This window comes from Crocodylus siamensis, chromosome 12, assembly GCF_052110815.1.
Source record: "Crocodylus siamensis isolate JL-2025a chromosome 12, ASM5211081v1, whole genome shotgun sequence".
NCBI classification, from domain to species: domain Eukaryota; kingdom Metazoa; phylum Chordata; order Crocodylia; family Crocodylidae; genus Crocodylus; species Crocodylus siamensis.
Window position 1 is genome coordinate 17,357,698 of NC_143406.1, and position 16,253 is coordinate 17,373,950.

At 54.3% G+C, this 16,253-nt stretch overlaps 1 protein-coding gene across 5 annotated transcripts in view; it reads right to left on the reverse strand.

Moving 5' to 3' along the window:
* Positions 1-16,253, reverse strand: part of PLEKHG5 (pleckstrin homology and RhoGEF domain containing G5) — a 78,954-nt gene that overhangs the window by 32,908 nt on the left and 29,793 nt on the right. For 2 of the 5 annotated variants that reach the window (XM_090023683.1, XM_090023682.1), the window contains exon 3: positions 9,148-9,224. The exons of 1 other annotated variant lie outside the window; for it this stretch is intronic. In XM_090023683.1, the coding sequence (XP_089879809.1) occupies positions 9,148-9,224 (77 nt within the window). Of the gene's footprint in view, positions 1-9,147; positions 9,225-9,338; positions 9,357-12,224; positions 12,294-16,253 lie in introns of those variants that run through there. 2 more of the 5 variants (XM_090023684.1, XM_090023686.1) reach the window with 2 other exon arrangements.

A 16,253-nucleotide genomic window follows, 5' to 3' on the forward strand; every position in this document is an offset into this window, starting at 1 on the left:
CCTGCTGCCAGTGACTGGCAAATGATGCCATCTGCTGGGGCGCTGCAGAAGTGCCAGACAGACCTGGCCACAAAACAGGAAGAGCTCAACCCACAAGCTCCCAGGATCTGGCTGGTTCCTGGCTGTCGGCAGCCGTACAGCAATGGAGCATCCTGCTGTCAGGGCCTGCCTGCTGCGCACCTGCAGGGAAATGGGCTGCTCCAGGCTGCCTGTAGTCCCTGCAGCCCCAGGAGCATCTGACAGCACTTCTCCTGCCAGTGGTTGGGTTTGGTGTGAGGCACATTGCAGCAGCCTCTACCAGCCTGTGCCCCAGCTGAGCAAGGTATTGGCAATGCCCAGAAGACAGTGCTGGGCTGGGCCGGGAATGTGCCTCCCCTCAACCTCAGTTGGCCACCTGCACTGCCTAGGCAGGAGCAGCTGCCCTCTGCATTGCAGGCAGTTTGTTACCTCAGTAGTGCTCTGATGGACAGAGCCTGCCCTGCTGGGATTAGACTAGCCAAGCAACACCCAGATGGGTAGGGTGGGGATGACAGGAGAGTAGATTGTACAAGGTCTGTGCCAAGATGGCCAAAAGTAGGCAAACTGAGACACAGACTGGCTGCCTGAACTGGCCAGGGATCCCAGCGAGTCAGTGGCAGAGGCTGAACTATAACCCTAGGCTCCAGGTCTGTCCCAATCACTGCTGCTTCCCAGCAGCAGTAGCAGGGTTTATGGGGCAGTCCTAGCTCCCTTTGCTCCCCTTCTGTGGGGCCACGGCATGCCAGGCCAGATGAGATCTCTTCAGAGAGTCCCCAAAGAACCCCCCCAGCCGAGCACCCATGTACACAACAAGCAGCAGCTCCTGGAGCAGGGAGCCCTAGAACAGACCCCTCTGTAATCCAGATCTCGTTTAAGGGCACAGCACAGTGCCTGGTGCCCATCCTGTGCTCCACAACAGAGCTGACAGATGCTGCTATGGCCAGGTAAGCCTCAGCCCCTGCTGTGGAGACCAACCAGCTACAGTTCTGCTGGACCAAGAGTGGCAGTAGGGAGCTCTCAGCGGAGGGGCTGCCAGGCAAATCCCTCTGTATGCAGGGACTCCTCAGGAGAGCATCCTAGCTTATTCTAGTTGCCAGGACAGCCCTTCATGGACCTGAACTCTTAGAGAGCTGGGACCAAGCAACATAGATCCCTCCATAGATCCCTGTGCTGCACCCACATTCACAGGGAGTGCAGCTCCAAGAGGCTGCAGCTTCAAGGACCTAGGCACCTCATTCTGCACCAACTGCAGCTCCCAGAGGATCTTCTGGCCCCTGAGAGGCAGAGTCAAACCTGACAGCAGCCACAAGTAGGATGGCACAGCCTGAGCGTTGGCACAACACCTCCAGCAGACAGGAAAGCCTGCCTCACACATGCCTGCCAGTGCCTGCTCAAGGCACAAGCCTATCTCCGCTAGGTACTGGCATTTGCTGGCTTCACCCCAGCCACCACTGTCACCAGCAGCAAGCTGACCTATCATCAGGCCACCTGAGCAGCAGGGAAGCTGTGTCTATGAGAATACCAACAACCCTCTGGGAGGGCAGGTGGTACTGGATGCAAGCAGGCTGCTATGCCAGCAAACACGCACTACACTTCCAGTGCCATGACACTGATGGATCCTGCCCCAAGCACCCCAAATACATACTGTTCCCACATGCTTACCTGGGATAAAGCAGGACCCGGAAAGGGGCTGTGGCTGACATGGTAGCAGGGAGTGCAGCTTCCTGGAGTGTTGGTGCAAAAGGCGCGAAGAGCATTCCCAGAGCACACTCCCGAACCAACCGAGCTGGTTGAGCAGCACAAGATAAGAGGTCCTAAATCCACTCCAGCTTGACAGCGAGGATCAATTAGATTAGGAGAAGAGGTCCAGCGTGGTGCTATTTCTGGTCACAGGGATGTGCAGAAAGACAGCCAGAGGCTGTCCCCCATCCCCTGAGGGATCTTGCAGGGTCAGTAACTTGCAGACCCTCCACTCTGGGGCAGAACCAAGCTTAGACATGTAAATGTTCAGTGCAGATGCCTCCAAGCAGAATGAACTGACCCTCCATCTGCAGCCAGGCCCCTTATGCGAGTCACGCAGCATGCATGAGCATATGTATTCCCACGAGGCTGTGAATCATGGCCTCCCACAGGCAGCCCCACTCAAAGGAGTCTGAAAATGCTGTAGCAGAGGGGGTGGTTATGGCCATGAGACACTACAGTCACAAAGGCTGCTCCAGCTTCTGCTCTCTGGGGCATGGAGATGCACTGGCTTTTACCAGCAGTTTCCAGGCATCTCCAGTAAGTTATAGCTGTCAGCTTTCAGGAGCAGATGCACAGCTGTGCAACTCACCTGGCTGAGGCCCTTGCTACTTCCAGGGAAGAGCAGGCAGGCAGCGGGGGAAAGCTCTTTTTGGCTTTAAAACTCCCTGGTGCCTCTGTGGGCCCTTAGCAGCAGTGGGGCAGGCCTCTGGACTATGATATTCACAGTGAGTGGGCAACTGAGAGACCAGCAATGGCCAACAGAGCCTTTCACTTACAGATCCCCACCAGTGCCTGAAGATGCTTCTCAGTGGTGGCCCCTAATCTACACACTTTGCTCCTTGGCTCCATCTGACTGCCAGCACCTCTGGCACAGGACGTTGGAGTCAGTAGAAATGCTACGCTGGGCCTGGATAAACCTGAGGGCAGGATGCGACTGTGATAAACGCCTGCTGTTCACATAGATCTTGTGGCCTCAACAGATCTCACTGCCCTGATTCCCAGTGCCTGGGCAATGCCATCATGCTCACAGTGCAGTAGCCTTGCCCCAGGCCATCAGGGAGGCTGCCTCGATGCCTCTAAGTAGGAAGTGTGCAGCAGGACATGGGCACCTTCAGCCCCTGGGCCATGCCACAGGCCCCTGCTCCCATCTGCCTTGCTCCTGGGAGGGAGGGGATGGCACTGGCAGAGAGAGCCCCTGAAAGCAGATGCAGAACCCTGCAGGGACAGACTGCCTGGGGTGCAATCCAAGGTGCTTTCTTCTGCAGCTCGTGTCAACTTGCAAGCTAATTCTTTACATGCAACTAAACAGGATGAGCAGGCTCAATGAGATTAACTGAATTATATCAGATTGGGAAAAATGTGAGCAGCTGTGGCTGGGAAGCTAAAGCCCAGCTAGGCTCCTTGAGGTCTGCTGGCTCCCTCCGGATCCACCTGGGCCACAGAGCAGTGACCACCCAGCACCCGCCTTGGTGTTCCCAGGTTATGAGATGAGTCCAGAGCTGTGGGAGTTCCAAGCCTGCCCTGAAGCTGAGCACTGCTCTCTGCCAAGCCCAGGAAGGGAGGCCCAGGGCAGAGCACAGCCCAGTGTGCTCACTGTGCTCTGCTCTTCCCTGTGCCGCTTGGCTGAAGCTCACAGGCTACACTGTGCACCCAGCCAGGGAGGAATGGAGACTTCCTGGAAGGCCTGGGAGGAGCATGAGCTCATTCTCTGACTCCTCTCTTCATTAGCACTGATGTCAGTGCCAGAGCAGCAGTAGCAGCCTCTTGTGCATGCCCTGCCTCCCGCACTGAAGGGAGGCTGGCTTTCACAATAAGCCCATTGTGCAGCACAGCCTGAAACTCAGAGCTCACTCCTAGGCAGGTACTGGGCCCAGGGCAAGTGCCACTTGGAGGGTTCCTGCACCCCTCCGGTGCTCAGAGGACTTGGGAGTGGCTCTGTTTTCTGCTGATTCCCACACAGGCATGGAGGTTGCCACCTCTGTGCCACACTCACCAGCCCCTGGGTGCCCACGAGCTGATGGAGTGGGAAACAGATGTCTGAGCTGTATAAAGTAGGTTAGAAACACACCTGACTTCCACTTCATCTACTCACCCAGAAATCCAAGAGATAAGAAACTGTACCCTCACTCCAACAGTGAGAAGGACACCTCCCCTTTCCCTGTAAAAGCATGCTCCCTGTGTGCTGGGCCTGAGAGGTATGTGCCATACATAAAGGGACACTCATGCTCCCAGATATACAGGTGCCCTTCTGGGGGATGTTCCTGGCCTGGGTGTGCAAAGCTGGTGGCCCCCATCTGCCAAGGAAGGTGCAGCCCAGCCATTAGCACCAGCTGGTTAACCCAGGCCCTCATCCCACTGCCCTGGAAATTGAACCCAGGCAAGGCCAAGCCTGCCAGAGGCTTTTACCCTCTGCACCCCATATATGGGCATTGGAGAGCCTCAACAGAGCCAGTTCCCCATGTCCCATGCTGGGCATAAGAGCATGCTCACCTGGAAAAGAGTTTGGCAAGGGGTTACCTGGATGCCCCCAACATTGTCCCACATCAAGCCAATGAGCCTGGATCCACTGCAGTTCCAGGGAGCACACACAACTCAAAGCTCACAGAGTTCAGTGCACTGGAGTCCTGCAAGTTGCACCCCTTGAAAACTGGGTAATATTACAGTTTGGATGCTGCTCCTGCTCTGGAAAGTGCTCTGCTTCCAAAATAAGGCATGTGAAGAGTAGCTCTGGCAGCCTGGATTGGCTGGCCAATGGGCCAGATCTGGGTGTTCACCATGAGAGAACTGGCTGCCATCCTCCCAATGGCCCTGGCCCATTGGCTCCACTGTCCTGCTTTATTGGTACTTGAAAATGCAGAGAAGCTGCTATGTGCCCCTCTTGAAAGAGCCTCAGACAGACAGACACATCACACACTTCACTGGAAACAGCTCTGCAGTCTACACAAACCATAAAAGCCCTTCCCCTTCTCATGTCCAAATATAAATCAGTGAGGTGGAAATTTGGTATTTCCTATGTAACAGCTGAATGCATAAGAGATGAGCAGGGATCCGGGTTTTCCATTTGCTGCAGAAAAGCACAAAAATGAGGGCTTTCTTCTTTAATGAAGAAAAACATGAATTTTTTCTTTTAAAGGAGAAAACAACAGATTTTCCCCTTTCAAGGAGAAAAATACAAGAAATGGCAGGTTTCTACTTGCAGGCTGGCAAAGTCCCAGCCTGCAAGGAGGCTGCTTGGGGCTGCTGGGAGCAGGAGAGGGCAATCAGGCAAAGGGCACCATGTGCATGCATGCACACACATGCACATGCCAGCCAAGCAGTGGTGAAGAACAGCTCCCACAGTTTCCTGCAGGTAAGTGTATGTGGGGGGGAAGGGCATAGGCCACATATGGGTCTGGGGGAGAGAGGAGCACACACCATGCAGGAAGAAGGCAAGGGGGCACAGGTCACACGGCAGGAGGGGCCATGTGCTCCCCAAGATTTATGTGCCCACAGAAGGACCAGGGCTGCAGTCAAACCAGATCAGTTCTGAAGGAGCCACCTCCACAGCCCAGTAGGGAGACCTGGCGCTAGAAGCAACACTATGCCACCACAGCTGCCAAGGTAAGGTACCCCCTGCCCACCCAAGGGCACAACTCCACACCACTGCTGCTTCCATGCCTCGCCATAGCAATGCAGCACTCTCTCCAGCACTGGATCCCAGTCGCTGGGCCATGGAGCTGATCCGGCCAGGCTCTAACCCAGCACCCTGCTGTGGGTGCAGAAATCTCGAGGGGTATGTGTCCTGACACCTGTGCCTCCCACCTTCCCCACATATCCACTCCCTTCCTCATACACTGGGGGTTGGGAGTGAGGGGCACCAGTAGGGCTGGGGGACTATGGGCTGTGAATGAGGGGCACTGGCAGGGCCAGGGGGATGTGGGTTTGAATTGAAGGGCACCAACAGGGCTGGGTGGCAGCAGGTCAGGAGTGAGGGACACCAGCAGAGCTGAGGGACTCTGGGTCAGGAGGGAGGGGCTCTAACAAGGCAGGGGGCTGTGGGTTGGGAGGGAGGGGCACCAGCAGGGCAGGGCAGCTATGGGTTGGAAGTGGGGGGGGCACTGGAAAGGCTGGGGGGCTGTGGGTTGGTAGTGAGGGACAATGTCATGGGCAGGGGCAAGGCACCAGCATATCAAGGCTTCTCAGTGCCCCAAAGCAGCAGGGGAACAGCTGCAGCTGGATCCATGGCCTGGTGAGTGAAGAGGGCAGGGGAATCTCTGATTTTCTCCAATACAAACCCCAAAATCAAATGCCAAAATTTATAGGTATTTAGAATTTATTTTATTATAATAATTGAGGCACTGGTAGGCTTCCAAATTGCTTTAAAATTGAAAATATATCAATAAAAGATTGCGTTCAACTAATACCTATATATATAGTAGCATTTCATTTTAATCACAGAAAAATGAAGATTTGGGGGGGTGTTAATCAGAGAACTTGCTATTTTTAAACAGAGAAAACCAGGATCCTTGGAGAGAATCCTGGCACCTCTCGCTGCAGGTACACGGGGTAGCAGAGACTCATATGACATGAGACACAAATGAAGCCTGAGAAATGATTGAAACCATTGTGCAAGCATTACCACTCCTGCATCAGGGGCTGGCTGCAGGAGGAGCGCCCCCAGCTCACAACACAGCACAGAGAGCTAAGACCAGAACACCATGGAGTGGTACACACCACTGAGCTGGCAAACCACAACCCTGAGCCGTAGAACTGCTACCTCGGGGTATCACAACAGACCCTCCCCACCAGCCGTATGTGCTGTGCCTGGAGTCCCCTTGGCTTGGCCTTCCTCTTAAGCATCTCTCCTGATGGCTGATGGCTCATCCCAGCCAGAATTCATTATCAGCATGAAACAGAGCGAGAGTGGCCAAACCTGGGGAAACCACTGCAGGAAATGTCTCCAAGCTCCCCATCTAGCTCTGGGTTTGAAATGGTCCCATTTTCCACTTCTCCAAGTTCGTTCATGATATTGTAGCTGAGATTTTTGGCCAAGTAGTTTCCAAAACAGTTACTGACATTTTCCATTTATCAATAACTATATGGCTTTCAGTAAATGCAGCATTTGAGCTACTGGATAGAACAGGCTGCAGAAAGCGTCACCATCTGCCCTGAAACGGTTTCCCCCATCAACGAGCCTTTCCATAAAAACCATGTAACAGACCAACCAGTTCCCCCATGCCCTTGTCTTCCCTGCATGCATGTTGTACACACATGCATATGCATTCCCACCCAGTTCTCCAGTCTCATACAGTGCCTCTCACCTTGAGGCTTCAGAACAGCTCAGAAAAGTCACAGAGGTGGAAAACATTCAGGCAGGGTCACAGAAATGGCAAAACAGTAGTCTTCATGGCCATCCCTGATTACTAACCCACATCGGGCTTGCAGCTGTAGGCACATCAGACAGCAAATGCAAAAGGTATACTTCCCTTTCCCAACAGTACCAGTGCCCAACACCAGAGTGCTCCTCAAGCCACACAGTTCAGTGCAGTTTGTCTCTCACAGCCCCAGGGACCCATGAGAGGAGACACTGAGTCCAGCTATTGCTCAAGACTCAAACTAGGCCAGACCCACCCCACTGCCATCCACTTTGGATCCAGCCACGTGGTAGGATGACCATCCATCCCTAACTGGGCAGAACAGTCCCAAAATGGGAACATCAAGTCCTGGTCCCAGGCTGCATGATTCTGGGACAGCATTTGTTCCAGATTTGTAGTGTCGTGCGTGGATCCACGTTTTCCATTCACTGCGAAAAAAGCACGGGAAATGGCAGGTTTCCTCTTGCAGGCTGGCAGAGTTCCAGGGAGACCAGGATGCAGGGGGAACCACGTGCATGTGTGCGTGCAAAAATACGCCCCTGTCAGGGGTCAGGAATACACCCCTGGCAGGGGTGGACAGCAGCTCCCCCAGCTGCCTGCAGGTAAGTCTATGAGGGGGACAGCAGATTGAGGCCCTCGCGGTGAGGGAGGGAGGGGGCAGGGTTGGGGGCTGGGGCCGCTGTCCAGCTGAGGCAGTGCATGGGGCCTAGGGCAGGAAAGTGCAGCAGCAGGGCCTGGTCAGGGAGCGGGATGGAGCTATAGGTGGCTTGTCCAGGGGGTGGGGAAGAGTACCTCTGCTGCTGGGCACACTCCCGGGGGGGAGGCATGGGAGGGCACGTGCCCCCCAGATTTGTGCACAGAGCGGGTGAGGATTTGGGCTTGGGGCTCCCTGTCATGCTATCTTGCCCCTGGGGCTGGCCGTGTCACCATGGTGAGGCACTCCCTGCCTGTCCAGCAGCAGCAACACAGAGTTGTGCCCCTCACTGCTTCTGGGTGGGCAGGGGGCACCTCAGCACAACTGTGTGGCCAGTGCAAGGCTCCTGGGGGCAGGACAGCAGGGCAGGGAGCTCCAAGCCTGTAGCAGGCAGCCCACATCCGCTCCTGCCCCCCATGGGCTCTGCTCAGCTCTGCTCTGGCCATGCCGCAGGGGGAGGTGGGGAGTGGAGGCAGGAAGTGGACATGTGTCCCACCTTCCATTTTGTAAAAGGCGGTCACCCTACCATGTGGCCCCCTCCCTCTCCCCTCTCCAGCCCCCATACACTGTTAAGGCCAGTCATGTGTCAGCATCAGGCATTGCTGGGGAACCTGGGTCCCTGTACCCCAGGGGTGGGCAAAATGTGGCCTACGCCCTTTTATCCACCTTATCAGGGGTCTTGGCACTGTGCTTAGCCTGCACTCGCTGGAATCCTGCCACTCCCCTTATTGCTTTAGTAAAGGCAAAAGCAGCAGGAGGCCAGCTGGCCCCAGAATAAAGGCTCACTCCATGCAGAGGAAGAGTCCTTCTTGCAAGGAACATTCGAAGCCCAATGACCCACTTTAAACAACTGGCTCAGTAGCACCCAGCACCTGTGGCAGCCTGGAAATGCGAATCTCACACCAACCAGAAAAAGCTTCTGTGAGACCCACTGCAACAGGGGGAAGGGGAGGGAAAGCCCCCATGCTCCTTTATCTGTCTTGCATCCCAACATCCCTGCGAGGCATGATATCCCACCAGGCTCCCCATCGCACTGGCTGTGTCCATGGACAGCCACTTCCCTCAACACTACCACCAAGAACGCTTGAGCTCAGTTAATTTTCACTGAAAGCTCTGGCAGCCCCAAAGCTCTGTGCAGAAACCTCTGCCCAACAAGATAACCCAGAAGGTTTGGCCTTGCCAACTCCAAGGGTAGGCCAAGTCACAGAAAGTCCTAGAGCTAAGAATATTGTCTCCCTCCTCAATGAAACTCCTTATACCCAGCAAGCACCCCCATACCCCCTCCAAAAATGCCACACCCTGAGCCCTCTCCCACAAGCAAAGAAGCTGCAACCTTACCCTGACTGCTCTCCTCCTGTCAATGCAATCTGGGCTTTGGCAATGCAGAACCTTTTCCTCCGTTGCCGTCCGTTCATCTGGAGAAGGAAGGTGAAGTTAGCCATGCAGAGCTGGGCTGCAGAGGCAATCATCAGGTGACAGTGCTCCCTCCCAGGTCTGCAACTCAGGAGCCAGCCAAGTCCAATACTCACAAGCGCCGTTTGGATAGCATCAGCTTTGGGGCACAACACCATTAAACCAGAGCTGGCGCCCATGCACAGGAAATCTGTACCGCAGACGGAGTATGCCAAAAACCCTGCTCCTGCTGCTCTGCTCCCTGCACCAGCAGTGCTGGCCTACAGGCGTCTTGCCTACACAGGGCAGAGCAGGGCTGGAGCAGCTGGCTGGGGCCTTGTGTTGCACACAGTATGAAAACTGTTTCAGAGTTGGGGCCTGTACGAGACAGCCACGCATGCCTGCCCCGCCTTGCCTGCTTAGCCCCTGGGGCTGGAGTTGTCAGTCATATGCCTGTAGGAACTCAGCAAGGAGCTGCCCAGTCTGACCAGAGCAAGAGCCCCTTCCCACCCCCTGGCCCTGGGGAAGCTGCAAGCAGAGTGGCAGGTCTCTGAGGGCACAGGACTATACCACTCACTCTATTTGGTGTCTTGGCTCCTAAGTCAGTAAAAGCCCTTAGCAAAGAAAGGGGAGCAAGGCTGTCTGGAGAGGGATTTGCCCTCTCCTGCCTAGAGATGGCCACCCCTTTGCCACAGGCATGTGCCCGGGAACCCTCGGTGATGGGGCCAGTCCAGTACAGACCCCATTCCTCAGCACTCATGGGACCCACTAGCAGCAAGCTGATGATTAGCATTACTGCACAGCCATATTACTGCATAACCATGGCATCCTATGGAGACATGGAAGCACCCTCACCTGGCACTGTCATTGCCATGTCAGGGGTCCATGCTGGCCCTGTCCTACAAATGGAAGCAGCCAGGCAAAGGAGGATTTGCCCAGTCCTTTCAGACCCTGCAGTGGTTCCGGCTCAGCTCAGCAATGGGGCAGGGAGATCTCCAAGTGGCTGAGTGCGAGAGTTATTCCCCCTTTGACTGATCTTACTGGATGCAATCCCCCTCTCAAGGTAATGGCAATCTCACGGCAGGCCAGAAAAGTCCTACCCTGCTCTGCAGTCACCCAGCAGGTCTCAGTGAAAGGTTGCCTCTGCATTACACAAAGGTGCACCTGTTTTTGGCACCACTAAGTACCACAAGGGCCAGTCCCAGACCCCAGCACTGTCTGGGACTTATACAAAGGAAGGGCAGCAAGGCACTGGCAAACACTGGAGCCCAGAGCAGGCTTTTAGCAGCTGTGCTGGGAAGTGCTGGAACAAAACTCCTATGGCTCAGTGCTGGAGCACAACCTCATGTAGGAAACCTCTGGCCTCACTGCCAGATGCTCTGGGAGACTACAACTGGCTGAAGTGTTAAGGCTCTGATTATGCAGTGCAGGGATACCATAAATACAATGTTTAAAAGGCCATTACTCTTAGCACTGACAGGTAGCTCAGAGCTATGGTTCCAGTCAACTGCAGCCCCTGCCTTCCTCGGAGAGCCAGCTCACGGCAACTCGTCTTCACCCATCACTCTCAAGGTGACCAACAGGCCTTTTCAGAAGCCCTACAGACAGATCCTCTTCTAGTGAGAACAGAAAGGCCTGATCCAACAGCTATGTCCCAGTGCGGTTCGACACCTACTTGCTACTTTTATCCACCCTCTCTCTTCCCTCATAGCACAGGAGGGGTCCTTGCATGGAAGAATCAGTAGGGTGATAGAAGGCAGCATGGCAACCCTGATAGCAGAGGTTCAGGGTGCCCCAGAACTAAAACAAGTGAAGGCACAGGGGAGGTTTCCAAAGGCCGCTAGTGCCAAGATCAGGCCAGAGCCCTCAGTTCTCAGGGGATCCAGACTGTGGCTTTCACAACCCTCTCCCCCCACCCCAGAACCACCAAACAGGTCAGGAGGCCAATCTGGATCCCCCCTCAGCTGCAGGGTCCACATGGTGCCACCACTCAGTGGCCACATGATGGCTGCTACTAATAGCAGGTCACTACCGACAGATCTGTATCAAAATACAGAGTGCTTCCTTGGGATCAAAGCCCCTAGCAGTGGCCACCTGTGAGAGGTGCTGCTAGCACTGGCTCAGCACTGCTCCCACCATCCTGAGATGCTCTCTCACCTATCCTGACTGTTGTACAGCATCCTGAAAGCAGGGAAAGGAGATGCCCAGAGAGCCAACATCAATGCCATTGTATCCTACCTTACAGCCTCAGCTTCTGTAAGGTGCACAATAGAGCTGTGTCACTTGGATGATGTGTGATCTGTCTCCTGGCTAATAAATACAGACATCCTGGGCAACTGCAGCACTTGGGTGGTTTCAGGCATGGAAGGTTCCTTCTGGATCTGCTGCAGGGATGTGCAGGCACAGGCTCCAGCTCAGGTTACCATCCAGAGGTTGAGCAATGAAGTCAGGCTCAAAGACCATCCCATAAGTACCAAACCCACAGGGTACAGCCCAGCTATTTTAGCATATCCTATCTAGTTTGCTTTTGTGCTAGAAGCAGATACGTATGCCCTGGGAGTCCATTCAGAGAGCATAGCTGGACAATGCACACATCCTGTCATTTCTTGTCATGGTAGGCAGCAGGACATGACAAAATACAGCAGTCTACCTCTCACATGCCCTGCCCCCACAAGTGCTCAAGGCTCTCAGAGGCTGCCCCTCTCAAGAAGCTCCCCAGGTACCCAGGGCTCACTCAGCAGGATGGGGAAGCAGATGCACAGGCTCCTTCTTCTACACCTGCATGGCACTGCACTCCAGACACCACATCTTGTCCCATCCTGCCACTGTGTAGCCTTTCTGTTCAGAGACTTTGCAGGGATTATTTAGCAGTATCTTCTTTCCCTTGTGTGGTTTCTCGATGCTGCATTACTACTAATAAGCCTATTGTGACAAAAAGCCAGCTGGTCCTGCCCCAAGCCCTCTGCAAAAGGGGAGACCTGAGCTGCTCTGCTCCCAGCCCCCATAAAGAGCCCAGCACTCACCCATCAGTGATGGAAGCCAGAGCAGAGGAGCAGCAGGAGTGTTTTCAAGGCGAGCACCCGTCAGGAACAAAAAGCACAGCAGGGAGATACAGACACAACCGCACACTGAAGAAATGTGTGTATCACAGACTGCCTGGGAACGCAATCACGCAGAAGCAAGAGCTGGAGCTCAACCGCAGCTCCCTGCAGGAATACAGGGAGGGGGCAGCAAAAGGAGCTATGATCTCAACAGATGAGCCATGCTGCCGCAACCTCACTAAGCAGCCTCTGCAGCTAGGCATGCCAGATGCACAGTGCCCACCTGGCCAAGGTGGCGGCTTGGCTCTGTGGGTACTGAGGATTTCTGTCTCAGCCAGGTGCCCTGGACTCTGCTCATGGGAGCCATGGCAAGCTGGTGTCTCTGCCCCAGAACTGGTCTGCTCATCCAGGCTATGCATACCTGCCCCGGGGCAAGGAAACGCATGGCTGAGCTGCAGGGTTGCCTGTGTTAGCTGTCAGGACCAACTCCTGGTCCCCACGGCTATTAACACAGAAAAGCCAAGCCCTGTGGCTTGTTGCAGTGACCCTAAGCCCCAGGAATCAGGCTGGAGGGAATTTAAGGAGCCGTCCCTACCCCAGGGGCTGGGCTTAGCAGAGGAAGTCTACGTGAATGTAGCAGGGTCCCTCTGGGTCTGCTGGCAGGCACTGCAGCTGCCCCCACAGCCTCAGCGCTGGTGCAGGCAGAACTACCCCACTCCTCCAGGATCCCACCACCAGTCACACAGCAACTTCCAAGACTGCACAGTGCTTAGCCCCCAGCTCTCACGGCTCCAAGCCCACAAAGAGGTTGCCAAAGCTTGAGAACTGAGTTCTGCTTGGGGGAACACACTGCTCTGACAATACTGAAAGGGTTTGAAATCCGTTTTGGTTTCAGCAAACTGTTTGCACTGAAGAAGAGCAAGGAAATTCCACACCAGTTAAACCAGCTTATTTCCACCCTTTCCAAATCAAATGTAGCCCTTGGAGCCTCATGCTTGCAAATGTCTTCCCATTTTACTAAACATGCTGTGAAATGCTCCAAGCCAGGCAGAGCAGCCCTGCCAGGGCCCACAAAGCCTTCAGGCCAGTCTCAAAGGGACTGGTTTTGGATTGGTCCAGATGACTAATCTGGACCTCTAGCACATGTGTCCTGACTCCCAGGGCCTTTCCCAAGACCACTTTGAGGTAATAATGTGCCTCGCTAGAGCAGAAGCCCTCAGCTCCTCACGGGTTAAGCGCAGCTGTAAGTGGGATGACCCACCTGCAGGCTGAGGCTCAGGCATCAGACTCCACTTTGAAGTGGGCTCATCAGAACAGAGCGGAGGGGGCACATCCCCCACACGTCTCTACATGGACCCAATCCAACTTGCTGAGCTTCTCACGTACATACGAACAAAAGCACTGCCATGAAACATGAACACCCAAATGGGAGCAGCAGGATGCAATGAAAGACATGACAGATGGAAGGGATTGCACCAAGGAGGGTGTTAGAAATGGAGTATTGTTAGAAATGCACAGTTTGCATCTTGCACCTGATAAGAAAGAAACACTGCCAAGGACTTTTTTTCCTTTCCCAGCTTTGCCACAGCTTTTCTTATGCTAAATCGCAGACTCTCCCCCAGCTTCTCCCTAGCCTTTCTCATACAGATTACAGAAGCTGGAATTCAACTGACTGTGTCCTTGAAAGGGGAGGGGTTTGAACTCTTGGTGACCTATTGTAGTTTCTGAGCATGCTTAATTAGCTGATGCATATTTACCTCTCCGCCCTGCATACTTAAGTAGTTAATTATACTATACATGCGATGTATGTAGTGATGTAACCACATGTATGCTTGTATGAAACGGAAGTGAGCTGTAAGAGTTCCTGTTTCTGCACACGTGCCCAGGAGGGAGAAGATAAATATTCCCTGCAAAATTCCTTTGTGGGTTCGGAGTAATCTGAGTTCTTGACTCTGCTCTGACCCTATTTGCAAATACACCTTTTGTGCCATCTAATGAGTGTGTGTCTGTGATTTTTGTGGCCTCCAGAGAAACGAACCGCTTTATGCATCAAGGGGAAGGAAGGGGCTGTCTAGGATCTCTGCACTCTGGATGGTTATGCATGGTCTCAGAGGGCATCTCCTCAGAGCTGCTTTCTCAAGGCTCCTGGGGCTCCTACTTGCCATCTCCATTGTGCCCCTGCACCCAGGTGCCCAGTGTAGGTGAGTGCAGGGTCTGCACCCAGACAGGCTGCTCCCCAGAATGGTTCTGAGTATAATTCCAGCTGTCCTGCTGCTGCCCATCAGCCTGCAGAGGCGACAGCCAGGCAGCTTAGGAATGTGCAGGGTTGGCAGGCTGGGAAGGGCCTGGGCTTCATGGGTTAATGCAATGACTGAAGTCCACAGTTTCCCTCAGAAAGGGCCTGTTCCCATTAGGGCATCCCAGTCAGGGGTGGTTCAATGCCAATATGACTGCCCCATGATGATAACCCTGAGGGCTGAGAAACATGGGGCCCCAGGGAGTCTTCTCATTCCTGTGGCAAGCCCAAGGGGTGCGGAAACACTCCGTGTGTCAGGAAAGAGCATGGAGCAATGGGTAGGACCCTGGGAGAGGTAACTCCAGCATCCAGAGGCAAAACCACCAGCACACAGGCAGCCTTAAGCTGTACATGTACTGGGGCCCAGCCCACAACACCTGGCCACCATCCAACTCTCCTGTCCTGTCCCCAAGACAAACATGGAAGTAACTCAGTATGCAGCTATAGCTCAGCATGCCTGAGACGGAGACAGCTGAGCACTGGCCACAGCTGTTTTCCAGCAAGTTTGCAATGAAAGGCCCAGAGGAGCTGGATGAAGCCATCTCTGACTGGAAGCTCTGGCTGGTGGCTCCATCCCTGCACAGAGTCAGAAGCCCCAGTCTAAAGAGTCTAGGAGGCAGGATACTTGCCCGTGGTAATGCCACACAGACTTGGACAATTAGGCTGTGCTCAGCTGATAGAACTGATTTGACTCAAGACATTAAATTTCAAACAAATGAGTCAGAACAGGCTGCTCTTTGTGCAGGTGGCAGAGTGTGTGGCTGCCATGCTTAGGAAGTGTGGCCTGAGTTTATATGAAACATCTCACTCCCTAGCCTGCAGCCAAGGCCTAGGCTGTTCCTGCCAAGCTGACCACAAGCTTCCATACAACTTGATCATATATCAAAGGATTTACCTTTGATCCTAAGCTCCAACTCACATTTGGAGCACCAGCTTCCACCTCCACCTGCTGGTCTCAAACCCAGAGAGAGGCCCATACACCAGTAGGGAGATGTTATCATTAGGCCATTCCCTCATGGCCTCCTTGTTTACCCAGTAGGAGAAGAACCCAGGAGCAAAGGCAGGAGACAGGCTAAGCAAAGAAGGATGTGGCCAGGCAGACAGCAGAAGGCAAAAGCAGGTGCTGGCAGGACCAAGGAAAAAAATTGCAAGTAGGAGAAGGCCAGGCAAAGCAACACTACAGAGCACACGCAAAGGGAGTAGAGCACAAGAGGATGGGGTGAGGCATGGAGGGCTCTGTCCCTCCCAGAGGATCCCTCTGCATCCCCCAGCATGACTCTGCAGGCTGAGGGTGTCAGCACCTCCTGTCACACACACAGCAGCGTGACGTAGTTGAGGCTGGAGCACTCATTCCCTCATCCCCATGTGTCTTTTGATATGGAGGGGACACCTAGACCCACCCAGCCCCTGCCCCAAAAAGCTGAATCTATACCATGAGCAGGGACAGAGACAGCAACACACGGGGCTCTGCAGGCTATGGTGTGTGGGACACGGGGAATCAGGGCAAGCAGCATGAAGAACAGCCTCAGTGCCAGTGGCAACACACAGGGAACCAAGCCCAACAGCCTGAGTGAGGGAATGCTGTGCTGAGCAGGGACCAGCCTGCTACATGGCCTCTTGCCGCCCTCTCACTGCAGGCAGCCATGCTTGCAGGGTGCTTCACAACCCTTGCAAGGACAGCTGGTTGTGAGGGACAGCACCAGTGTCCAAGTCAG